This window comes from Oncorhynchus kisutch, linkage group LG8 (assembly GCF_002021735.2).
Source record: "Oncorhynchus kisutch isolate 150728-3 linkage group LG8, Okis_V2, whole genome shotgun sequence".
NCBI lineage: Eukaryota > Metazoa > Chordata > Actinopteri > Salmoniformes > Salmonidae > Oncorhynchus > Oncorhynchus kisutch.
In genome coordinates this window covers 72,165,751-72,191,434 of record NC_034181.2, presented here as the reverse complement: position 1 = coordinate 72,191,434, position 25,684 = coordinate 72,165,751, and the positions used below count along the sequence as shown (strand labels likewise).

Below are 25,684 nucleotides of genomic sequence, written 5' to 3'. Positions count from 1 at the left end.
TCTCTCTCTCTCTCTCTCTCTCTCTCTCTCTCTCTCTCTCTCTCTCTCTCTCTCTCTCTCTCTCTCTCCTCTCTCTCTCTCTCTCTCTCTCTCTCTCTCTCTCTCTCTCTTCTCTCTCTCTCTCTCTCTCTCTCTCTCTCTCTCTCTCTCTCTCTCTCTCTCTCTCTCTCTCTCTCTCTCTCTCTCTCTCTCTCTCTCTCTCTCTCTCTCTCTCTCTCTCTCTCTCTCTCTCTCTCTCTCTCTCTCTCTCTCTCTCTCTCTCTCTCTCTCTCTCTCTCTCTCTCTCTCTCTCTCTCTCTCTCTCTCTCTCTCTCTGAGGACCTGAGCCCTAGGACCATGCCTCAGGACTACCTGACATGATGACTCCTTGCTGTCCCCAGCCCACCTGGCCGTGCTGCTGCTCCAGTTTCAACTGTTCTGCCTGTGATTATTATTATTTGACCATGCTGGTCATTTATGAACATCTTGGCCATGTTCTGTTATAATCTCCACCCGGCACAGCCAGAAGAGGGCTGGCCACCCCACATAGTCTGGTTCCTCACAAGGTTTCTTCCTAGGTTTTGGCCTTTCTAGGGAGTCTTTCCTAGCCACCGTGCTTCTACACCTGCATTGCTTGCTGTTTGGGGTTTTAGGCTGGGTTTCTGTACAGCACTTTGAGATATCATTTTGATTGATGTGGTCTCCAGACTGGTCTCAAATACTACAACACAGGGACAGGGACTGGCTGGGGCCACTCCCACCATGCCCAATAACACACAAGACACTAATCCAACTTGAACACTAAACATACCTTATAGTAAAACACCTCACCATATAAGATGACACTTCAATCAATGATCATGTAGCTGCATGTCAATAAAATGCCCATGTTTATTTCTGAATTATACATAATCCTATTGAAAGAAGTTTCTTTCAATGGGATTATGTAGAAGTTTCTTTCAATTCAGGGATTTGAAAAGTGCACCCACACACCTTCCTTTTATACCAAAGAGTTGAGAAAAAAACAACATTGATTTGGTCTGACAAGATGCCTCGTGTGAAGTATTCTGACATTTCTCTATGCTGGAAAGATTGTTAGAATTGTTGACTCTGCTCTTCTGTGCATATTAAGCTCCATCATATCCTGACGCTTGAGTGTAAGTCTGTGTGACAGAGAGAGAGAAGAGAAAGAGAGAGAAGAGTGAGAGAAAGAAAGAGAATGAGGAGAGAGAGAGACGCAACTCATCTAAAGGGCTGCTACTGATGATGCTACTGGAAGAGTGAACCTGCTTGCTGCAAGGTAAAGATGAAAAGTGATCTGGGTGTCTTTTATGAGGGTTCAGAACCGTGTTCAAAGAGCCAGCTACGGGAGGATGCAGTTGAGAGCCTGAGCACAGTCTTACTGGGTCATTGATCAGCCTCACAAAATATCCTCATCAAGAGAATCCTCCCCGTCTGAAAGATTAGACACGGATCGCAATTATCTCTGTCTTTACTCATAAGGCCCACACTTATAAGAAATAATATTGAGTTATTAGGAGATGAACAGCCTGATAGCGCGGCTTTGCACCTTTTCCCTCCCCTCCTCCATCATCCACAGAGCACTCTTGAAAGCGAGCTACCCTCTGTTTATCCCGTCTTCAGCTATCCAGAGGATGTCAATGTGATGCAAGGTAGATTTTACTGATATTGTCAGACACATACTTGAAAGATAATCATTTCTGAAAGTGTTTGGCCCTGACATGACGAACATCCACACAAGAGCGTCAGTCTCTTAGAATCTGTGCATGAACCAAAAAGGGGAGGACTAGGTACTCAATCATAAGTATAGTTATTGGAAATGACACATGATTGGCAGAAGTTCTACCACCAAGTTCAGTTCCGTTCATGTTTGAAGAGTGAAGACTAAAACGTATTGTGGAAGTTTGTAGTGAGAAGATGACCAGTTATTCAGAACATTCATGTATGTCTATCAACACCTTCTACAAAATATAATTTGACGTTTGGAAATGTTGGAAACCTTTTATGTATACAGATTCACTGAGTCACTGAGAGCATCAAACAGTCCTTTTCTTTTATCCCATATAGTCATGACTTTCTCCCAGCCTCTGATACATTAGTGTTGGTATTACTGCAGACTAGATGCAGAGTGTGTGTTGGTATTACTGCAGACTAGATGCAGAGTGTGTGTTGGTATTACTGCAGACTAGATGCAGAGTGTGTGTTGGTATTACTACAGACTAGATGCAGAGTGTGTGTTGGTATTACTGCAGACTAGATGCAGAGTGTGTGTTGGTATTACTGCAGACTAGATGCAGAGTGTGTGTTGGTATTACTGCAGACTAGATGCAGAGTGTGTGTTGGTATTACTGCAGACTAGATGCAGAGTGTGTGTTGGTATTACTGCAGACTAGATGCAGAGTGTGTGTTGGTATTACTGCAGACTAGATGCAGAGTGTGTGTTGGTATTACTGCAGACTAGATGCAGAGTGTGTGTTGGTATTACTGCAGACTAGATGCAGAGTGTGTATTGGTATTACTACAGACTAGATGCAGAGTGTGTGTAGGTATTACTGCAGACTAGATGCAGAGTGTGTGTTGGTATTACTGCAGACTAGAAGCAGAGTGTGTGTTGGTATTACTGCAGACTAGATGCAGAGTGTGTGTTGGTATTACTACAGACTAGATGCAGAGTGTGTGTTGGTATTACTACAGACTAGATGCAGAGTGTGTGTAGGTATTACTGCAGACTAGATGCAGAGTGTGTGTAGGTATTACTACAGACTAGATGCAGAGTGTGTGTAGGTATTACTGCAGACTAGATGCAGAGTGTGTATTGGTATTACTACAGACTAGATGCAGAGTGTGTGTAGGTATTACTGCAGACTAGATGCAGAGTGTGTGTTGGTATTACTGCAGACTAGAAGCAGAGTGTGTGTTGGTATTACTGCAGACTAGATGCAGAGTGTGTGTTGGTATTACTACAGACTAGATGCAGAGTGTGTGTTGGTATTACTACAGACTAGATGCAGAGTGTGTGTAGGTATTACTGCAGACTAGATGCAGAGTGTGTGTAGGTATTACTGCAGACTAGATGCAGAGTGTGTGTCGGTATTACTGCAGACTAGATGCAGAGTGTGTGTTGGTATTACTGCAGACTAGATGCAGAGTGTGTGTTGGTATTACTGCAGACTAGATGCAGAGTGTGTATTGGTATTACTACAGACTAGATGCAGAGTGTGTGTAGGTATTACTGCAGACTAGATGCAGAGTGTGTGTTGGTATTACTGCAGACTAGATGCAGAGTGTGTGTTGGTATTACTGCAGACTAGATGCAGAGTGTGTGTTGGTATTACTACAGACTAGATGCAGAGTGTGTGTTGGTATTACTACAGACTAGATGCAGAGTGTGTGTAGGTATTACTGCAGACTAGATGCAGAGTGTGTGTAGGTATTACTGCAGACTAGATGCAGAGTGTGTGTTGGTATTACTACAGACTAGATGCAGAGTGTGTGTAGGTATTACTGCAGACTAGATGCAGAGTGTGTGTTGGTATTACTACAGACCTGGTGCAGAGTGTGTGTTGGTATTACTACAGACTAGGTGCAGAGTGTGTGTTGGTATTACTGCAGACCTGGTGCAGAGTGTGTGTTGGTATTACTGCAGACTAGATGCAGAGTGTGTGTTGGTATTACTGCAGACCTGGTGCAGAGTGTGTGTTGGTATTACTGCAGACTAGGTGCAGAGTGTGTGTTGGTATTACTTCAGACTAGATGCAGAGTGTGTGTTGGTATTACTACAGACCTGGTGCAGAGTGTGTGTTGGTATTACTACAGACTAGATGCAGAGTGTGTGTTGGTATTACTACAGACTAGATGCAGAGTGTGTGTTGGTATTACTACAGACTAGATGCAGAGTATGTGTTGGTATTACTACAGACTAGATGCAGAGTGTGTGTTGGTATTACTACAGACTAGATGCAGAGTGTGTGTTGGTATTACTACAGACTAGATGCAGAGTGTGTGTTGGTATTACTACAGACTTGGTGCAGAGTGTGTGTTGGTATTACTACAGACTAGATGCAGAGTGTGTGTTGGTATTACTACAGACTAGATGCAGAGTATGTGTTGGTATTACTGCAGACTAGATGCAGAGTGTGTGTTGGTATTACTGCAGACTAGATGCAGAGTGTGTGTTGGTATTACTTCAGACCTGGTGCAGAGTGTGTGTTGGTATTACTACAGACCTGGTGCAGAGTGTGTGTTGGTATTACTACAGACTAGATGCAGAGTGTGTGTTGGTATTACTGCAGACCTGGTGCAGAGTGTGTGTTGGTATTACTACAGACTAGATGCAGAGTGTGTGTTGGTATTACTACAGACCTGGTGCAGAGTGTGTGTTGGTATTACTGCAGAGAGTGTGTCCAGTTGTGTGTGTTGGTATTACTGCAGACCTGGTGCAGAGTGTGTGTTGGTATTACTACAGACCTGGTGCAGTGTGTGTTGGTATTACTACAGACTAGATGCAGAGTGTGTGTTGGTATTACTACAGACTAGATGCAGAGTGTGTGTTGGTATTACTGCAGACTAGATGCAGGGTGTGTGTTGGTATTACTGCAGACTAGATGCAGAGTGTGTGTTGGTATTACTACAGACCTGGTGCAGAGTGTGTGTTGGTATTACTACAGACCTGGTGCAGAGTGTGTGTTGGTATTACTACAGACTAGATGCAGAGTGTGTGTTGGTATTACTGCAGACCTGGTGCAGAGTGTGTGTTGGTATTACTACAGACTAGATGCAGAGTGTGTGTTGGTATTACTGCAGACTAGATGCAGAGTGTGTGTTGGTATTACTGCAGACTAGATGCAGAGTGTGTGTTGGTATTACTACAGACCTGGTGCAGAGTGTGTGTTGGTATTACTACAGACCTGGTGCAGAGTGTGTGTTGGTATTACTACAGACTAGATGCAGAGTGTGTCTTGGTATTACTACAGACTAGATGCAGAGTGTGTCTTGGTATTACTACAGACCTGGTGCAGAGTGTGTGTTGGTATTACTACAGACCTGGTGCAGAGTGTGTGTTGGTATTACTACAGACCTGGTGCAGAGTGTGTGTTGGTATTACTGCAGACCTGGTGCAGAGTGTGTGTTGGTATTACTGCAGAGAGTGTGTCCAGTTGTGTGTGTTGGTATTACTGCAGAGTGTGTCCAGTTGTGTGTGTTGGTATTACTGCAGACAGTGTGTCCAGTTGTGTGTGTTGGTATTACCTGCGACCTGCTTGCTCTTGAGGGAGGCCTCTGAGGCCAGGGCGTAAGACATGGTGATGATCCTCTCCTGCTTCAGTAGTGCTGAGTCCAGACCCACCACCTCTGGCTGGTCCACCGCCACAGAGGGCCCCGCCAGGATCTGAACACTAATCACACGGACACACACACACCATTACACAATGAATTGAATGGCCTGTCAAACTGATCTTCCATATTGGCCCGGTGAGTAGTGGTGGTGCTGTAATATACCTGGACTTGGCCAGAATGTTCTTGATGCGCTCCATGTTGCGATGGCGAGCCTCCACCTCCTGAGGGCTGAGAGGTTCCTCAGGTTCTGTGTCTATGTAGCGCTCAGGGATTAACACCTTCTGAGGTTTGGCCAGCTACACACAGAGAAACACACACAGTAGAGGTTTCCTCCTAACAGCTATTCAACTCTAGTACCATTACTGTAGGGATTAGGGAATATAATCATTGAAGCTGAAAACAAGTCTATTCAATTGTTTAAACAACATTGTGAAAGTACTAAGTCCTTAATGAAATGTTAAAGTGACCAGCTCTGACTTGGTGAGGTTTGATGGTGGAGGTGGTGAGGGTCAGGCTGTACCTCTCGGCTGAGGTCCAGGTCATAGTCCAGCGTCTCCAGATCCACCTCCTGGGTAAGTGTGGACGTGGCTGTAGAGCGGAGGGTCAGCCACTCATCTGACTGGGACCGAGGTCTATCACTGTGCTCTGCTGGACACTCCTCACCCTGGACCACGCCCCGCGCCTCCTCCCCCTGCACCGCCCGCTCCAGCAACTGCAGGTCAAACTCCTGCTCTCGCCTCCACTGGAGGAGATGGGGTAGACAGACATGACAGTTACACACAAACACTACTGCTTCACAGACACAACAGTTACACACCAACGCAACCATACTGCTGCTTCACAGACACAACAGTTACACACAAACACTACTGCTTCACAGACACAACAGCTACACACCAACACAACCATATTGCTGCTTCACATACACAACAGTTACACACCAACGCAACCATACGGCTGCTTCACAGACAACAGTTACACACCAACACAACCATACTGCTGCTTCACAGACAACAGTTACACACCAACGCAACCATATTGCTGCTTCACAGACAACAGTTACACACCAACACAACTATACTGCGGCTTCACAGACACAACAGTTACACACCAACGCAACCATATTGCTGCTTCACAGACAAGAGTTACACACCAACACAACTATACTCCGGCTTCACAGACACAACAGTTACACACCAACACAACCATACTGCTGCTTCACAGACACAACAGTTACACACCAACACAACCATACTTCTGCTTCACAGACAACAGTTACACACCAACACAACTATACTCCGGCTTCACAGACACAACAGTTACACACCAACACAACTATACTCCGGCTTCACAGACACAACCGTTATACACCAACACAACCATATTGCTGCTTCACATACACAACAGTTACACACCAACACAACCATACTTCTGCTTCACAGACAACAGTTACACACCAACACAACTATACTGCGGCTTCACAGACACAACAGTGATACACCAAAACAACCACATTATTAGTCCCCTTTCCAACTGTTGACTCAGGATTTGTTGCTACAATTTCATGGCAACATCCAGTGTGAGACTCTACAGACATTGATGTGTTTTCCTCTGTAGCTATACTGTATATTGTGCATTTTCCCTTTTCCCTTTTCCATTCAAACATACATACAATGGCATACAATATGACAAATGCAACACTATTCTCCACAGGCAAAACCACCAGCGTGTACAGGACTGTTGATAGGGGTGCAGTACGAGTGCTAAGCTCTCAGACCACAGCATGCATCACTCTACTTGTGCAGTCAGTGATTAGGGAGAAGATGAGGAGGAGAGAGGGATCCATCTAGCTACATCCATTTACATGTACATATTGGTCCCAGGCATCATTGTGCTTACTAGACGAAAATAAAAATGCCCTGTGCAGTAAATACCACAAATACATATTTAATAGAGATGCAATGAAGAAAAAACACATGGCAAACATGCATTATTATGAAAATGTGTGTTTATTTCTTATTTGCAAACCTCTACATTAAATAAGTGGAGAAGAGGGAGGGAGTTTAGTGATCCTCCATTTGCAGATTAACAGAGAAATAATATGCTGAGTTGAGATCTGATACGACTGTAAATGATTGGCACAATGGATACATGTCCTTTACATTAGGCCTTGCTGTATGTCGAGTCCGTTATCAAGGAGAGATACGTGGTGGTAAGATCCACAAGTCACCACAATCAGAACTGCATTCACACTGCTAATGTCCCGCCGTAGAAGCTTTTACTCATATACAAAGACTAAACGACTAAAACACACAGTATCAGACGGATGTTGCATCGTATCAAACTCCAGGCAATTTAAATGGAAATGCTAATGAGTCAATAGATTAGAATTAGAAAATTCTTAATCCAGCAGTCTATATCCACACTTGTAATGATTAGAGAGCTATTTAAAATGGCACTGAAAGTAAATGTCGTTTTTTTTAATCTGCAGGATTATGTATGTTTTGTCTGAGCAGCACAATGAGACCTGGTTAGAGAATGACAGACCGTTCTAGAAGAAGGGTATGCGGTTAGTATCTTAGCAGTGGGCTGCACAAGTGGACTGATAGGAACACAGACTGAAACACTGTCATGGAGCCTGAGAGTAGGTCAAACTGCAGTTTAGTCAGGGTGGGACAGATTGAGAGAGTTATTAGCTGCTGTGTGTATCTCCAGTATTGAGGTAACATTAGAGAATAGCTGAGATAACACTTGTTTGGCCAGGGGTGGGTGTAGGGAGGAGAGAGGTAATGGCTATGGGCCGTTAATGCAGCAGTAGGGATATGATTCAGTGTAGCACAATCAATCACCTACAATCAACCCCCACAAAGCTGATTTACTGGAACGGCATTAATGCATCAGTGTTAGTACTAATAATTCACATAAAAGATTCTCACAAGCTAACCAACAAAAAGCACTTTGACACAGTTAAAGATGGCCGACATATAAGAATGCTGTTTCCATCTCCCAGGGCCTTTAATAGAGTTGAGGAAGTGAGGTTATCATAGCAGAGTCTACTTCATTACAGACAGACTGTAGTCTAATGAAAGGATTGAGAGATATTCTCATAATGCAATCATTTTCTTGCGATGGAGTCAAGGACATTTGAAATCAGGGGCCCCGTCTATTCTGTCCTTTCTGTTATTGCATATTCATAGTCCTTCACTTCCTAGGTGAGAACACCAGGAGTTCCACCTGCATGTCACACCACAACATCTCTCACACAATCACAGCAGTCAATTCTCACACCCACTTACCTGCTGCACCAGCTAGTTCAGGCCAACTCACACACTCAAACTCACATCAACGGCACTATGAAAACCTTACGCAACTGAAATGTATTAGTGGTCGCATGCATTGTTACTTCTGCATGCATTGTAGCTGTAGCTCTAATGGTCATGCTATAGGCGTGTGAGGCGTAGCTCTAACGTACTGAGCCCAGGTCTGCGGAAAGGGGGCGTTGCTGTGATGATGAGGAGGAGGCTCGTGATGAAGAGGCCTGGCATTCTCCTTGACTCAGGGTCCTCTTGCGCTGGCGGACCAGAGCTTTCTGGTGCCTCTTCATCCTCTGCAGCTGCTCCTCAGCACTCATCCTCCCCCTGCTCTGCTGCTGCAGCACATCCCCAGAGTACAGACGCTCCAAGGCACTCTTCGGTCTCTCCTGAGAGGAGGGGAGGGAGGGCATAAATTAACACAGCTCACGACACCAGTAAGAGAGAGCGGGAGGGAGGGAGCAGGGGAGAGGATTGCAAAGGAAGAGAAGGAGACAGAGAGGGAGAGGGAGAGGGAGAGCGGATTAAACGAAAGACGAGGAATGGGTTAGAGGAGGCTGAAGAGAGAGAGTTTAGGTGCCACCATAATTTTACATTAGATCAAGATGCAAAAAAGTCTGGGAGTTTTTAACAACGAGAGCTTTAGAATGTTGAAGAAATCCCATTAAAGTGGATGATTTTTTTTGGGGGGGGGGGGGGACAAAAAGCTTAATAGTTTAAAAGTATACATTTGATCAAAAGCTGTATACAAGAACACTATTCCAGACCGGTAAGCATGTTTTAAATTTTGAATGGGGTTTCTAGCTAAATCTCGGCCTGCACTCCCTGACACTAAGTTCTCGGTCCATGATGCAACATTAAAGAAATTCTCCTGTACTTGTGTACACTTTTTAGCCAGTAAATCTGAAAGCTGCGCTCACAAGTCAAAAGTGGTCCCCGAAAATGGAGTACTACGTCACATACACTATATATACAAAAGTATGTGGACAGTATGTGGTGTAAAGCTCGCCGCCATTGGACTCTGGAGCAGTGTAAAAACGTGTTTTCTGAAGTGATGAGTCACGCTTCACCATTTGGCAGTCCGACGGACGAATCTGGGTTGCCAGGAGAACGCTACCTGCCCGAATGCATAGTGCCAACTGTAAAGTTTGGTGGAGGATAAATAATGGTCTGGGGCTGTTTTTCATGGTTCTGGTTAGGCCCCTTAGTTCCAGTTTAGGGAAATCTTAACGCGACAGCATACAATGACATTCTAGACGATTCTGTGCTTCCAACTTTGAGGAAACCGTTTGGGGAAGGCCCTTTCCTGTTTCAGCATGACAATGCCCCCGTGCACAAAACGAGGTCATACAGAAATGGTTTGTTGAGATCGGTGTGGAAGAATTTGACTGCCCTGCACAGAGCCCTGATCTCAACCCCATCGAACACCGCCCAACATCAGTGGCCGACCTCACTAATGCTCTTGTGGCTAAATGGAAGCAAGTCCACGCAGCAATGTTCCAACATCTAGTGGAAAGTCTTCCCAGAAGTTTTGTGGCTGTTACAGCAGCAAAGACGGGACGAACTCCATATTAATGCCCATGATTTTGGAATGAGATGTTTGACGAGTGTCCACATACTTTTGGTCATGTAGATATGTGCATGTGGGGAACAATGTAGGTAAAATGTCGCAGCACAGCTTCCAGAATTTGTTTTGCTTTCGAATTGAACTAAGAGAGTAATTCTGCTGATATTATGCATGTATGATCTACATATTGACACATCCAGCCCAAAGCGGGAGGTTTAAAATTACTAAGTAGTCGCCAAAGTTCCGGAGCTTGTCTTTAAACCAGTCATTCATTAGCATTGCATAGGCTGTCTTGCACCCCTCAAGTTGTAGATGTTATTTAAAAGGCGGCTGAAATTCCTGATTTGGCCTCGTTTCAGATTTGGTTCATTAAGAAATGCTAGCGGCCATGACTGAATTCAAACGTGAGTTGATTTCGGGGTGTAGTTTGATGTGGGTGTTTTGTGTGTGTGTGTTCGAGGGTGGGAAGAGTTAGCCAAATTCTTTTGGCTGGTGTGCGACTGTGGCAAAGTTGGTTTGACTTTGGATAGCCCATCTCCCGTCTAGTTAGGTACCGTCAATAACTACAACGTAAATTAGACAATATTTTTATGTTAGCTTTTAATAGTTGTATATGAATTTCTACAATTTATAGTGTTTTGAGATGTTTAAGTCATTGAGCTATTGGAATTTTTACATACTGTCCCATAGCAATCTGCAAAGTCAAACCACATTTACCAAGGGCATTAGGATCGGGTGGTGTGCAGCTGCACTCGGAACTGATTATTACTTGTGTGCTGCCAGCTGTGAGCATGTGAACGGACTTTAATAAAACCAACCATTTACGTTGTGACATACTCAGGTGCAAAACTCCTTTTGGGCAAGACTCACTTTATGACTAAAAGTATTCTATTTACACTTTGTAATACATTTTTACAGTAGAATAAATGCTTCTGACTCACATTTAGGCCATATAGGCTTTTTTCTAAATGAAAAGTTGTTTTTTTAGGGGCAGTTGCTCTTTAATGTGTCTTGCTCAGAAGTCTCACTTTAAATAATGACCTAACTTATTTTAGATTTTCTCTTTGGAACACAATGTTTCATGCACTATTCAAATGTACAGGCCGAGATTAAGCTAGAAACCCCATTCAAAATGTAAAACATGCATACCGGTCTGGAATAGTGTCTTCTTGTAAAATGTATACTTGTTAAACTATTAAGCTTTTTGTCCTTCCACCCCAAAAAGTCATCCACTTTAATGGGATTTCTTCAACATTCTAAAGTTCAAATTTAAAAAAAACTACCAGACTTCCAACATTCTATTCACTGTAAACAATGTGACTTTCCAAACAATTTAGACAAAAAGTTAGAGAAGGAAATCTTAGTCTGTGTCTCTGCTATTTAAATCTGAAACCAGAACAGAAATATATTCAACCAATCAAACGATACAGCTGCTTTAGTAAAACCGCATCAACTGCTTTTTCTCTCAATGTTTTGAAACAACTGCTGTTTTGAACACTTTCCCAACCACTTGGACAACAATTTAGAGCGTACGAAATCTTAGTCTACTTCTCTGCTATTCAAATCGGAAATCAGAACAGGAATAGCTTATACCAATCAAGAGCTACAGTTGTTTTAGTAACCGTATCACCTACCTTCATTAAGCTAACTTCACACTGTTGAATTAACTGCCGTGGAGCTTTCAGAAATGTCAAATGATAGAAGTAGGGGAACACATTCCATGAATGAGAGTCACGATTTAGTGTGACTTACTTCTACAAGAACACTAAATATTTAACCTACTTCTGACAGTTATTTGTAATCGTTGCTTCAGCAACACCATACTACTACTACAACAAGTCAATAATTATACTGTTACTATACCGCTAGCGGCTATTATCCCACTTCTGTAATACAGTATCTACTTATACTACTACACTAGCCTACATTTCTCAACAATAGAAATTTAATCTTCTAAACTTGTTGTTGGCCAGCTGTTGACAATGCTGTTGGCCAGCTGAAATAATTCAAAAGTTTTCTTCATGGAAAATGACCAAGTTTTTTCCATGTACTCAATGTTTTGTACTAGATGCTGCATCTAATCAAGTCAGCTTGTCTCAGCTCCACAAAAGTAAAAGCCATGACAGGATTTAGAAACAATATTTGTGCTGCCTCTCCACCTTGTCTCTTGACTCCTAGTCAGTCAGAAATAGTTGGAGTCTTACCTTCAGGCCTGAGGCGGCTGAGGCTCCTCTTCGGAGGGTAACATATGAGGAGATGTTGGTGGACTGATTTAGCCTGGATGAGGAGCCAACCGGCCCTGAGAGAAAGACAGTAAATATGAAAACACGACTCCCAAGTGAGCACAAGAGCCAAAGCATGTTCAGTGGGTACATTACAATGCACATATTTGCTGCTGGTGTGAACACTATAAAAAAACACGCTGTTTAGCCTTCCAAGCTGTTTGCTTAGTCTGAAGAGGAAGACATTCTTCAAAGAAACTAATTTGTCATTCCACTTTACATCAAGGTGCATTACATGTGTTGGACCTAGAGCTACTTACCTCTGCTTGGCAGGGTCTGGTAGCCACCATCATGCCCCAAGGCCCCCATCCTCATGTGACCAGACCCTCCCACTCCCAGAAGCTCAGGTTCACTCAGGAAGGTGCGCAGCTCCATCTGACACCCACAGAGACAGAGATCAGTACCACACAGACACACAGACACAAGGCTCCATAGCTCTCTCCAAACACAGACCTTGTTGTCTTCGTTGGTGTATTGGCCGATCTCCCTGTCCCGCTTGCGTTCGTCAGACTGCCGTTTGAGGCCTCGTACAGACGTGTGTCTGATGACGCTGGTTTCCCTGGGCAGCGGAGGCACGGCGGGGGCGTGGTCCTCAGGACTGTATAGCTGAGGTAGTGGTGGTCGGGGAGGGGCGCCCTCATCTGCCTGCAGAGAGAACAACCAACCAGCATATCCTTTACCATCATATTCAACAACATTTACTATCCGATAGGATAACATTCAACACTATTTCCTCCAAGTGGGAAACACTCACCCATTTTGGCACAGACATGGCGAGGGCTGTGGTGGTGTGCTGGGTGGAGGTGGGGGTTGTGGGGCTGAGGTGGGGGCTGTGCTGCTGGACCAGTCTCATCTCTCCGAGGGAGGGACTGGCAGACAGAGAAGGCACTGACGACGGCGACACGGAAGGCACAAGTTTTCTCTCTGGAGGCACAAAAACACACACACGTAAAACACCACCCAACACACACAACATACACATTCAAATTACACAAGAGAACAACACTCCAACCACAAAAGCCAAATACACATACAGACCATAATCAACTCATCCATTTTGTCTCCTGTAACTATATAAGCACATGACAAGTAGCGTCCATTTCTCTCTCTAGCTCGTCCTGAGCTCCAGTGTGTGTTAGTAGAGGCAAGCGGAGGCAGAGCCACAGCACTCCTCTCACCTGGGTTGGTCACAGAGGAGATGGTGACTTGGTAGTTGGCTTTGCTGGAGCTGAGGCCTGCTATTACGTCTTCAATCCTCCACAACTCCCTCTTGATCTGGGACTTCTCCTTCTGCTCATAGACAAACACACACACAACCATGAACACAAGCACGACAGATGTTGTTCCCATCCCTCTGGGAATCTGTACGAGAGTATGTGTTTGCAGTGGTGTGGTTGTGGTGTGATCCTGACCTGAGAGAGACCACTGCGGTTCATCTGGCCCTCCAGAGCTGTCCTCAACCAGTCTACATCTCTCTCCAGGCTGCTGTACTCGTTCCACACATTCTCCATCTCCTGCATGAAGCAAGAGAGACATAGAGAAAGACAGAGTAAGAGAGGGAGCGAGATAAAGAGAGTAAGAGAGGGAGCGAGATAGAGAGAGAGAGGGAGCGAGATAAAGAGAGAGAGGGAGCGAGGGAGCGAGATAAAGAGAGTAAGAGAGAGGGAGCGAGATAAAGAGTGTAAGAGAGAGGGAGCGAGATAAAGAGAGTAAGAGAGAGGGAGCGAGATAAAGAGAGTAAGAGAGAGGGAGCGAGATAAAGAGAGTAAGAGAGAGGGAGCGAGATAAAGAGAGTAAGAGAGAGGGAGCGAGATAAAGAGTGTAAGAGAGTGAGAAAGACAGAGAGGGAGGTTGTGTGGTCAGTCAATGGGGCTGACTGTGATCAGTCAAACCAGTGAGCCAGGCTGTGTTAGGTCAGACAGAGCAGGCCTTACCGTGAACACCTGAGAGATCTCAGCTCTGATGTGCACCACGTCCTCCTGCAGTAGTCTCTGCTGGTAGGATATCTTCTCCTGATGGGCCGGCTGGTCCCGATACTGCTCCATCTGCTGGTGGGACACGTCCAGCACGGACTCCAACTTGTCCTGTAGGACAGGACACCACGAGGAAGTGGGGTATTCACCACAAGACCATACGGGGGAGCTAATACACACGTATACATACCCAGGCACACACACATGGACAAGCATGTGCACACACACACACAAACAAACACAGAAAACCCAATACCTTGTCTTCCTTGAGCGTGCGTATCGTTGTTTCCAGCTCCTGAAGGATCTTGTCTTGTTCACACAGTCGGCTTAACTTCACCTGCACAGGGAACAGCAGCAGGCAGCACAGAGAACAGAGATTGATAAGGTCTATTAAGAAGACTAGGTCTATGGCTAGAACAGGGACCCTGTGCCCAGAAGCTTCTGGTAAACACTATTCAAACCACAGAGCCCAGCAGAATGAATTGATAGTCTACTGTAGTCTGCTCTGTCTGTAAATATGTCAATAAGACCCATCTCTTTGAAATGCCCTGAGGACCTCTTTTCATCTTCTCTGTGTGAAAAATAAAGAACTAAAGCTTTATACTGTCTGCTTGTGGAGAATGGTAATGCCCATTATAAGTAATCATAATCAAAAATCCATATTTTGAAATTCACTTTAAGAGAACAGTGCTTATTGAGACTGGCATATTTGTTTCTCCACAGAAATGGGTTATAAGTTTCTGAAAACAAAACAAGACTGCCTAGTTTACAATCTTTCTCACACACTGAGTGTTTATTCTTGAGTTCTATTTATCATTCTGTTCAATTAATAATTAAGCTGTTTTTTATTTCACAGACGTATATTGTTGTTTTAATTGCATGAAATATTCATTGTTCAAACAAATTCACCAATTCTTATAAATTGTTAAACTGGAACAATGCTAATGATGAAAAGCCAAGACATCCAGCTTATTTACCTCCATTCTGAACAAACAAAGAATTAAAAAGGCTGGATGACAGAAATCAAACTGAAAAATTTAAGAGCTTTATGTCTAAAATCCCATTTATTGTATTTTTCCTTTTAAATTGAGAGCTGGAAATAAAGTCCCTCGTCGATACTCTCAGGCTTTAACAGTGAAGCTGTCTGTCCCCACAGTGCTGCATTTTCACTCTGCTCCGTTCCCTCCCTACACACCCTCTGTTTACCACAACTACACAATACCAACTTCTCAAATCCTCAGTTCACTGTCTCTGTAGTGGGTTGTAAGATGTGAAAAACGATAGATGTTGAAGAAAAGGAGAGAGATGGATAAACTGGGTGTTTATCAGACAAGTTTTGGTGAGGGGGGGTGGGGGCCGGTATACTTACATCAACATCGCTCTCTGCTATCTTAACAGGTCTCGATGGTCTGTCTTTTAGAGTTTCACGGCCTGTAACCTGCAATGCCCCAAAGGCACAAATACAACCTTACTTTTCCCAGCAATAGTTGCAAAAAAAAGTTCAACTACCCTAAACATTAAAACCAACATTCAATAAATAACACTCAACAACATTACAGCAATTATCAAGCAACAGCATGATACCTTGCAAAGGACATTGGGATGGCAGAAACCACAATGTAGAACAGGTATGCAAAAATGATTCAACAAAGAAGACGTGGGTAGTAGTATGCACAAGACAATGCAATACGACTGCTTTAAAAGCTGTGCAAATATTCTATGGTTAAAAACAGCATCTGTGCATTTAAGAGAGAGGCCACAACGGAGAACCACAAAGCTGCTCTTTCCTGGCAGTGTGTCCGTGGGTTTAGTTAACGACTGTGTCCTCTTTATGAACCAAGAGAAAGGGAGGAACTAGCAGGAAATATGGCACCTCCTTCAGATCCTCTCTGTTACAGTGATACATCAGACTTGACCAAAGACATATCTCAGAGACATCAGTGAACTGGCCCAGTGAGAATTGATATAAATATAAGTAATAGTTCAGTGTCTTTCGCTAAGTGTCTTCAGTGTCTTTCGCTAAGTGTCTTCAGTGTCTTTCGCTAAGTGTCTTCAGTGTCTTTCGCTAAGTGTCTTCAGTGTCTTTCGCTAAGTGTCTTCAGTGTCTTTCGCTAAGTGTCTTCAGTGTCTTTCGCTAAGTGTCTTCAGTGTCTTTCGCTAAGTGTCTTCAGTGTCTTTCGCTAAGTGTCTTCAGTGTCTTTCGCTAAGTGTCTTCAGTGTCTTTCGCTAAGTGTCTTCAGTGTCTTTCGCTAAGAGATTTGAATGGACTTAATACCCAAACAGAGCTAATGATTTCTGCTGATCCATTTCAAAGAGCATAGAGATGTAGGTGTGTTTACAATTATAACCAAAGCGCACACGTTATGTATCTGACCTTATAGCTCTGATTCTGTTAAATGATAATCCGTTTTGACGTTTCTCAAAGAGCACCCGTGGTTACAAGACAAACCAAGGGAAAGAAAGGCTTTGAAACAAAGTGCAATCCAGGGTTCAACCGCATGCAATGGGACTCCCTCTCACAGAGAGCAGAGACACAGTCCACATCAGTCAGTCAGCACACACTGACACAGCATCACCATGATGGACTACAGTACCCAGCAGGCAAAGCTATGCACTACAGTCACAGGTGGGTCTCTCTTCTAACATGGCCACTCATCACAGCAAACACAGGCAGGTGAGGAGTGCATTATACACATTCTATTAGGAGAAGCAGTGGAATCTCTTTGTATGCACACCATCCTTACATTCCAACTGGACCCAAAACCTGGAGGGGTGTTTTCTAACACATTGTGTACCATAACGATCAACGGGTCAATACTGTTGATCTGTTTTAAAACAGGAAATAGAGGTGTTACATCAGAATGTACACATCGATAATAGAACTCCCCACTCCAAGAAACAGAAGGTTAATTAAGGTTTGTGGTGTTATACATACAAATCACTTCAGGAAGATCAGATGCTTTGTACTGTTGTTAATGGAAGATAATTGCTGATAGCAGAATGTAGAATCATTACAACACACAAGGTCATTCTGATGAAGCTGGCATTAGACTTACACTACCAGTAAAAGGTTTTAGAACACGAACACATTCAAGGGTTTGTTCTTTATTTTGTACTATTTTCCACATTGTAGAATAATAGTGAAGACATCAAACTAAACTAATAACACATATGGAATCATGTGGTAAACAAAAGTGTTAAATATAAAATATATTTTGATATGTTTGAGATTCTTCAAATAGCCACCCTTTGCCTTGACAGCTTTGCACTCTTGGCATTCTCTCAACTAGCTTCACCTGGAATGCTTTTCCAACAGTCTTGAAGGAGTTCCCACGTATGCTGAGCACTTGCTGGCTGCTTTTCCTTTACTCTGCTGTCTGACTCATCCAAAATGTCTCAATTTGGTTGAGGTTGGGTGATTGTGGAGGCCAGGTCATCTGATGCAGCACTCCATCACTCTCCTTCTTAGTAAAATAGCCCGTACACAGCCTGGAGGTGTGTTGTGTCATTGTCCTGTTGAAAAAACAAATGATAGTTCCACTAAGCCCAGATGGGATGGTATATCGCTGCAGAATGCTGTGGTAGCCATGCTGGTTAAATGAGCCTGGAACTCTAAATAAATAACAGACAGTGTCACCAGCAAAGCACCCCCACACCATCACCTCCTCCATGCTTTACGATGGGGAAATATACATGCGGAGATCATCCGTTCACCCACACCGCGTCTCACAAAGACACAGCAGTTGGAACCCTAGAATCTAGACTTTGGACTCATCAGACCAAAGGACCAATTTCCACCGGTCTAATGTCCATTGCTCGTGTTTCTTGACCCAAGCAAGTCTCTTCTTCTTATTGGTGTGTTTTAGTAGTGGTTTCTTTGCAGCAATTTGACCATGAAGGCCTGATTCACACAGTCTCTTCTGAACAGTTGAGATGTTGAGATGTTACTTGAACTCTGTGAAGCATTTATTTGGGCTAGAATTTCTGAGGCTGGTAACGCTAATGAACTTATCCTCTGCAGCAGAGGTAACTCTGGGTCTTCCATTCCTGTGGTGGTCCTCATGAGAGCCAGTTTCATCATAGTGCTTGATTGTTTTTGCGACTGCACTTGAAGAAATTATCAAAGTTCTTGAAATTTTCCGTATTGACTAATCTTCAGGTCTTGAAGTAATGATGGACTGTCGTTTCTCTTTGCTCATTTGAGCTGTTCTTGCCATAATATGGACTTGGTATTTCACTATCTTCTGTTTGTCCCCCCCTACCTTGTTACAACACAACGGATTGGCTACAACGCATAAATAAATTCCACAAATGGACTTTTAAAGAAGGCACACCTGTTAATTGAAATGCATTCCAGGTGACTACCTCATGAAGCTGGTTGAGCGAATGCCAAGAGTGTGCAAGGCTGTCATCACGGCAAATGATGGCTATTGGAAGAATCTCAAATATAAAATACATTTTGATTTGTTTAACACTTTTTTGGTTACTACATGATTCCATGTGTTATTTCATAGTTCTAATGTCTTCACCATTATTCTACAATGTAGAAAATAGTCCAAATAAAGAAAAACCATTGAATGAGGTGTTCTAAAACTTTTGACCGGTAGTGTATATGAAGCCGCACAGCAGCAAGATATTTTCCGGGTTCGAGTGCATCAAATCCGTGATATATCATGGGTAAATTGTGACTGACTGATCTACAAATAATATTGTGTAGTTATTTACTGTAGGATGCAAGGTGATTTGTAGATCAGTCAGTCTCGGCTCGCCTTTAAAGTCGGCTGCAATGTCGAACGTGCCCATTGTAGGTCTCTTTTAACAGCACTGCCTGATGGGAAGTGAAATATACATGATGCAAAACATAGTTTTTGACATGTAGTACTGTGCTGCTTGAAACTTCACTTCCCATCAGTGGAGGTATGATATTTTGGCCCCATGTTTTCAGGGTGAATATGTACTATTCCCAATGTACTTTTATCCAATTGCAATGATAGCTAGCTTTGACACAATATAGAACATGTTATAATTTATACTGTAGCCAATAATCATATCATTTTATGTCTAAGGTCATATTGCACTCAAGTTGTTTTCTTTGCTGAATTGATAGTAAAGACACACAGATGAATGCAGCATAGCATTATTGTCAGGACACAGAGCATTAGTAACAGTGGTTAAAACACACAGAAGACAGTTTAAATTCCAACATCAACCTAAACCACACAGCCCTGAGGAACGAGGTCAGAAAGAAGAGGAGAGAGCAGCAGAAGGAGGTGTGTGAATGAGGAAGAGACTGACACTGTAGACAGTGGAAGGAAGAGCAGGATGCAGGCTACAGAGGAGAGAGGAAGAAGAGAGATAAATCATCATTTACATGATCTTTTCTCTTGGGGCCCACCTTCAGATCTAGATAATCCAGGTCCTTCTTCAGTTGCATGTAAGTATCATCTGCCTGACAGACAATGAGGAGTGGAGAGACAGATCACAAGACGGAAAGCTGCAAAGGATGCTAGGAGGCTATAGTATAGGAAGACTAGTCAGGTGCTGTTACAGCACAACTCTATATCTCTACTTCATTCTCATTGGAGAGATCATATCACCACAGTCAAATGAATATTAGTGAGGCAAAATAGAACAGAAAAATCAGGCAGATTGATTCAGTTATATTATGATAATTTACACCAAACTAGATTGTAGTGTAAGCCTGCTAAATAGTTTAGGGATGCTTACACAAATAGCTTAAGCATTTCATAGGGCAGTATACTGCTTATAATTCATTTCGCCGCCAAATCTCCGGCATGGGTGAATTATGTCTACATGAGGATGAAGAGAACATAAGTGTTGATGGAGAGAGACTGAGCATGGTTGTCATTGAGCACCTTTACAGCTTCACTGTGGTTGTGCAGGTCTGAGATCAGAGCAGTGCACTGTGTTCGGACTGGCTCTTCTAGGGCAGGGGTCGGCAACAGGCATCTTTTTTATTGGATAGATTTTTTGGTCAAAAAAGAGACTGTAAAATCACCAGGAATTCAGTTTAATTTAGGAAATCTGTTCCCAAGTATTCCCAGAAATAAAATAAAAAGAGACATGTGATCATGACTCTGTGTAATCAAGGTATTACTTCAAATAGAATACAATTTTCAGTGTACAAATTATTATAATTAAGTTCCAGCCCCCCTGACCATTCGCTCCAACAAAAATCGTCCCGCGGCTGAATCTAGTTGCCTACCCCTGCTCTAGGGAGACACACTCCTGAGCCAGCCTGTATACCCAGGATCACTTTACACTAATAGGAGTGACCTCTCAGATACACACAGTTCAACACAACCAGGACTTAGAGGGGAAATGTGTAAGAAAAGTCAAAAATACATTTCTCATTGTAGTTATCCAGGTTTGCAAAGACCTCAAACAACAGAAGATAAGGCTACAGTATGTGAAGACAGGCAGGTTGCATAGTCAACAAGCAACATGCTTGATATGAAGCTTGGGAGCAACATGATGTTTGTTTTTTAACAAATCAAATGAAACACGTCTCTGTAAGGCTCAACGGAGTGCTACATTATGCCGACAGATGAGTGAGGCCGTCCATTCAAACACAACACAGGCTGGTGTATCTATAGCTGCAGACAGTCCATGCTAACAGGGGAGCACCTAAGCCACCAGTACAACAAGACACGACCTACACACCACACAGTCCAATGAATGATGGAGCTGGGACCAAAACACTAGCAGAGACACAGACTGCGGGTGATGGGGATTTGTCTGGGGGCTGGGGATCCACGATTCATTGGAGTGGGGCTGCAGAGCAGGGCGGCTGCAGGGGTTGAGGATACGAGGGGGCCTGACCTGCAGGCTGGGGCCTAGGAAGCCGTTGTGATGTAGGTGGTGGAGGGCGTCACCGTGGACACCAGCCATCTTGGCCTGGTGACTCCTGAGCTGAATGAGCAGCAGGGTCAACTCCTCCGGCTGCAGTAGGGTCAGGCCCAGGCCAGGGAGAGGAAGAGAGGGAGGGACAGAGAGAGAGCACTTCAACACCTGGCCACCAGGGCGGCAGCAGTGAGGGCTCAGCTCTTCAGGCCCCAGAGAGCTGTGGGCCAAGGCATCCTACTACAATACCTGCTCCTCTCTCCCCGCCACCCACACAAGGCCCTTCAGAGCAGAACAGCACTGAATCCACCAGCTGAAAGTGGTGCTGCTTTCTGACTGAAATGTATTACATTGAAGTTCCCTTCAGCATTAATCTTTAATAGTCCTAATATAAAGCAGATAATAGTTTAAACTGGGTGTGTGATGAAGATAAATGAACAAGACAGAAGCTGTACCGTTTTCCCATGCAAGCTTGGTGCGCTGACTGTGTGTGTGATGTAGCCCATGGCTGGCATTGACCGTCTCTCCAGCTGACTAGTCTGTGGGAAAACAAAGACATCAACAAGTTATTAGGCTACATATCCCATTTCACAGATCAAACAGAATGGCAAATCATAAATGAACATTTACAAGGATGAATATGCCTGCAATGTGGTTCAGATCGTTCCTGGCTTTCTGTCCCCGCTACTGGGCATTCTGATATGTAGCACCCCAAACTTAAAGGGAATGCCTGCAACTTTACAAACTCATTTGTGCAACACAGCAGATTTTTTCTTCTATCCATGTATTTATTTCCATCCTTCCTCCTCTTATTTGAAATAAAGTAAATAAATAAAGCCCCCAGTTTAAGTTGCTACAGGGTTTGGATGGTTTGACATTTTTGCTTAACACACAGAATTCCTTGGCTAGGCCCTTCACAGAACCTTAAAAGGACACAAACAACAAGAGATTGAATTAACTACACATAAATTATCCCCAACCTGCCTTCTTAAAATAACATTTGTTTGCTATCAGCGAGAGAAGCACTGTGAGCCATTCCCTCAGAGATTCCCAAGCCAATCTTTTTTGCTGTATAATAGGTTTTTAATTTAAATGTAAGATCAGAAGAAAGAGATCCTTGCTGATGGTTGAGATACAGTGGAGATGTTTACAGGGTGCTGAGAGGCCCTGGGCAAATTTAATTAGCCGCTAATAACACACACACACACACACACACAGACACACTCCCACTCACACGGCCACACAGGTTGGTGTGTGTCTGAGCCTGGAGACTGGGCCGGACTGGGAGATGGGAGGAATGGGCAATGGGGAGGCTCCCAATCACACACACACGGCCACACAGGCTGGTGTGTGTCTGAGCCCGGAGACTGGGCCGGGCCGGGCCGGGCTGGGAGATGGGAGGAATGGGCGATGGGGAGGCTCCCACTCACACACACACACACACGGCTACACAGGCTGGTGTGTGTCTGAGCCCGGAGGCTGGGCCAGGCCGGGCTGGGAGATGGGAGGAATGGGCGATGGGGAGGCTCCCACTCACACACACACGGCCACACATGCTGGTGTGTGTCTGAGCCCGGAGACTGGGCCGGGCTGGGAGATGGGAGGAATGGGCGTCAGAGTCCTACCTTAGAGAGCTGAGAAAACACCCGTCTAGGAGAACTGGAGCCGGTGGGCGACTCCCCAGGTGGCACCTCATCCAGCGGCCTGACCGTCACCCTGTCTGAGGGGGTGTGTGGCCTGTGGGGGGACAGTGGTTTGAAGGTGGGGACAGATGGGGGGACTTCGCAGGGGGAAGGGGGCACAGAGATGGAGCGAGGCATCTCCACAGTGACCCGGAAGGAGGCTGTGTCCAGAAAGTCTGGTCCGGTGTAGATGGGCGCCGTGGGGCTGCCGTGGCGGAACTGCTGGCGCTGCTGCCACTCATACAGCTGCCACACCATGCCCTCCTTGGTGGCCATGCGCTCATCGGTGGACATGCGGAAGTGGCTGAGCCGGTCGTGGGCGTATTTGTAGTCACTGGGCAGGTTGCGGGGCGCCGAAGGGGAGCTCCCGCCTGACGGGAGTCTGGGGGTCTTTGGCAATGTCTGGCAGGCCTCTACTACCACGGCCTTAGGCTGCAGGGGAGGCGTCCGCCGAGGGAGGGGGAGGGCGTACTCAGTAGTAGGTGTGTTGCTAAGGTTAGGAAACAGGGATAGAGCCTTTTACAAACTGTTCAGTCTACTTATTTCACCAGGTACATAAATGAGCATCAATACGGAGTTGTAACTAAAGTGCATTTAAGTAAAGTATCAAAAGCCATTCAGGCATGACCACTTTATTCCAACAAGCGTTACAGTGAAAAAGCAGTTCAGAGCTGAGACATTCACAATCGCCACCAGGGGGAGACATTTATAAAAGGTTTGTTATAATACAGTATGTCAATTGAATGGTTGATATTGGGGCACGGGGTGAGGCTGCTAAGGGGAGAACGGCTCATAATAATGTCCGGAACGGAAAAAATGGAATGGCATCAAACACATGGAAACCATGTGTGTGATGTATTTGATACCATTCCACCTTTTCTGCTCCCACCATTACAGTGAACCCGTTCTCCATAATTAAGGTGCCATCAACCTCCTGTGATGGTTAGGGTTATCATCACTGAAGCTAAGGGTAAGGTTAAGATTATGCTCAGGATAAGAGTAAAGATTAGATGAGTAATGTAGGTCTTCTGACTGACCTCTTGGGATCTCCCTTCTGTACATTGACCCAGTGCTCCACCTGAGCCAGAGCAGTCTTCCTCTGCACCTGCTTCTCTGTGGCTGTCCGTGGGACAAAGCCCCTCTTATACACAACGTTCCCATTCTGCTCAGGGGGCAGCGTGGCGAGGACTGTGTGGGCCTGGCCATTCCTGGGGTGTGAGGGGCCAGGGAGAGTGTCTGGGGAGAGCCTGTCCACCTCTACCTCCGTGGCTGGATGGCTGAGCTTTCTAGGAGCCTCCAACACGTACCTCTCCTCGTCCCCCTGGCTCAGTCGGATCTCCCCCTCCGGAGGCTCCTCTCTCTCGGGCCGCTGGAGGCTCCCTGAACGTGACTGGGAGGGGCTCTTACTGGTGGTGTTGTTAACGTGGTTGGTCTGTGGTACTGCCTGCTGCACGGACATTTCTGGTCTCTCTGTGACTGCCTCTCTGTGAGGGGTGAGAGGCGATAGAGGTCAACAGGGATACTGGACTATAACAGAGGCACTTTGCAGTTACCTAGGCTAAAGACAATGGCCAAACCTGGCATTTATATCACACCAACCCCTGGACATTAGAAACAACTGACATGATTAATCAGCTCAGGGTGACATGGTTAGTGACAAGCTAATACACTGAACAAAAATATAAACGCAACATGAAACAATTTCAACAATTTTACTGAGTTACAGTTCATATAAGGAAATCAGTCAGTTGAAATGAATGAAGGAATTTTCTATCGATTTCACATGACTGGGAAGGGGAGTGGCCATGGGTGGGCCTAGAGGCAGTTTATGGTAGAGAAATTAACATAACATTCTCTGGCAACAGCTGTGGTGGACATTCCTGCAGTCAGCATGCCAATTGCACGCTCCCTCAAAACTTGAGACATGTCTCATTGTGTTGTGTGACAAAACTGCACATTTTAGAGTGGCTTCTATTGTCCCCAGCACAAGATGCACCTGTGTAATGATCATGCTGTTTAATCAGTTTCTTGATATGCCACACCTGTCAGGTGTATGGATTGTCTTGGCAAAACAGAAATTCTCACTAACAGGGATGTAAACAAATTTGTGCACAAAATTTGAGAGAAATAAGCTTTTTGTGTATATGGAACATTTCTGCAATCTTTTATTTCAGCTCATGAAACATGGGACCAACAATCTACATGCTGCGTTGATATTCTTGTTCAGTATATATTCCCTGAATGCAAGACAAGGACTTAGTGACCTATAGTAATGCATTAAATATTTAAGTTCTGTGTCTTAAAACAAAATATTAATGCTATTCATTCCTCCTCTCCCTCAGATATTAATACAGTAGACTACATTATGGTAAAGTACATGGACACCTCCATTAACCTGAGTTGACTGACTCTCAATGCTATTTCCCACCTGAGTGATACTAGTGAAAGCATTCAAATGTCCATTAGTAGCTCTTGCTGCTGGTGAGTCTCTGATACACCTCTACGCAGACGACACCATTCTGTATACTTCTGGCCCTTCTTTGGACACTGTGTTAACAACCCTCCAGACAAGCTTCAATGCCATTCAACTCTACTTCCTGGTCTCCAACTGCTCTTAAATGCTAGTAAAATTAAATGCATGCTCTTCAACCGATCGATGTCTGCACCTGCC

General features: G+C 44.5%; 1 protein-coding gene across 14 annotated transcripts in view; it reads right to left on the bottom strand.

The window, feature by feature from the left end:
• Positions 1 to 25,684, bottom strand: part of LOC109874840 (pleckstrin homology domain-containing family A member 7) — a 161,648-nt gene that overhangs the window by 5,231 nt on the left and 130,733 nt on the right. For 3 of the 14 annotated variants that reach the window (XM_031831121.1, XM_031831124.1, XM_031831133.1), the window contains 19 exons: positions 24,051 to 24,497; positions 22,957 to 23,503; positions 21,787 to 21,870; positions 21,311 to 21,430; positions 19,839 to 19,916; positions 17,212 to 17,292; positions 15,837 to 15,905; positions 14,724 to 14,804; positions 14,429 to 14,578; positions 13,907 to 14,008; positions 13,673 to 13,784; positions 13,249 to 13,418; positions 12,948 to 13,139; positions 12,755 to 12,869; positions 12,417 to 12,511; positions 8,807 to 9,034; positions 5,855 to 6,076; positions 5,497 to 5,630; positions 5,248 to 5,393 (listed from right to left, as the gene is read on the bottom strand). In XM_031831121.1, coding sequence (XP_031686981.1) covers positions 5,248 to 5,393; positions 5,497 to 5,630; positions 5,855 to 6,076; positions 8,807 to 9,034; positions 12,417 to 12,511; positions 12,755 to 12,869; positions 12,948 to 13,139; positions 13,249 to 13,418; positions 13,673 to 13,784; positions 13,907 to 14,008; positions 14,429 to 14,578; positions 14,724 to 14,804; positions 15,837 to 15,905; positions 17,212 to 17,292; positions 19,839 to 19,916; positions 21,311 to 21,430; positions 21,787 to 21,870; positions 22,957 to 23,503; positions 24,051 to 24,497 — 3,173 coding nt within the window. The remainder of the gene's footprint in view (positions 1 to 5,247; positions 5,394 to 5,496; positions 5,631 to 5,854; positions 6,077 to 8,806; positions 9,035 to 12,416; positions 12,512 to 12,754; positions 12,870 to 12,947; positions 13,140 to 13,248; positions 13,419 to 13,672; positions 13,785 to 13,906; positions 14,009 to 14,428; positions 14,579 to 14,723; positions 14,805 to 15,836; positions 15,906 to 17,211; positions 17,293 to 19,838; positions 19,917 to 21,310; positions 21,431 to 21,786; positions 21,871 to 22,956; positions 23,504 to 24,050; positions 24,498 to 25,684) is intronic. The other 11 variants (XM_031831126.1, XM_031831129.1, XM_031831127.1 and 8 more) reach the window with 8 other exon arrangements.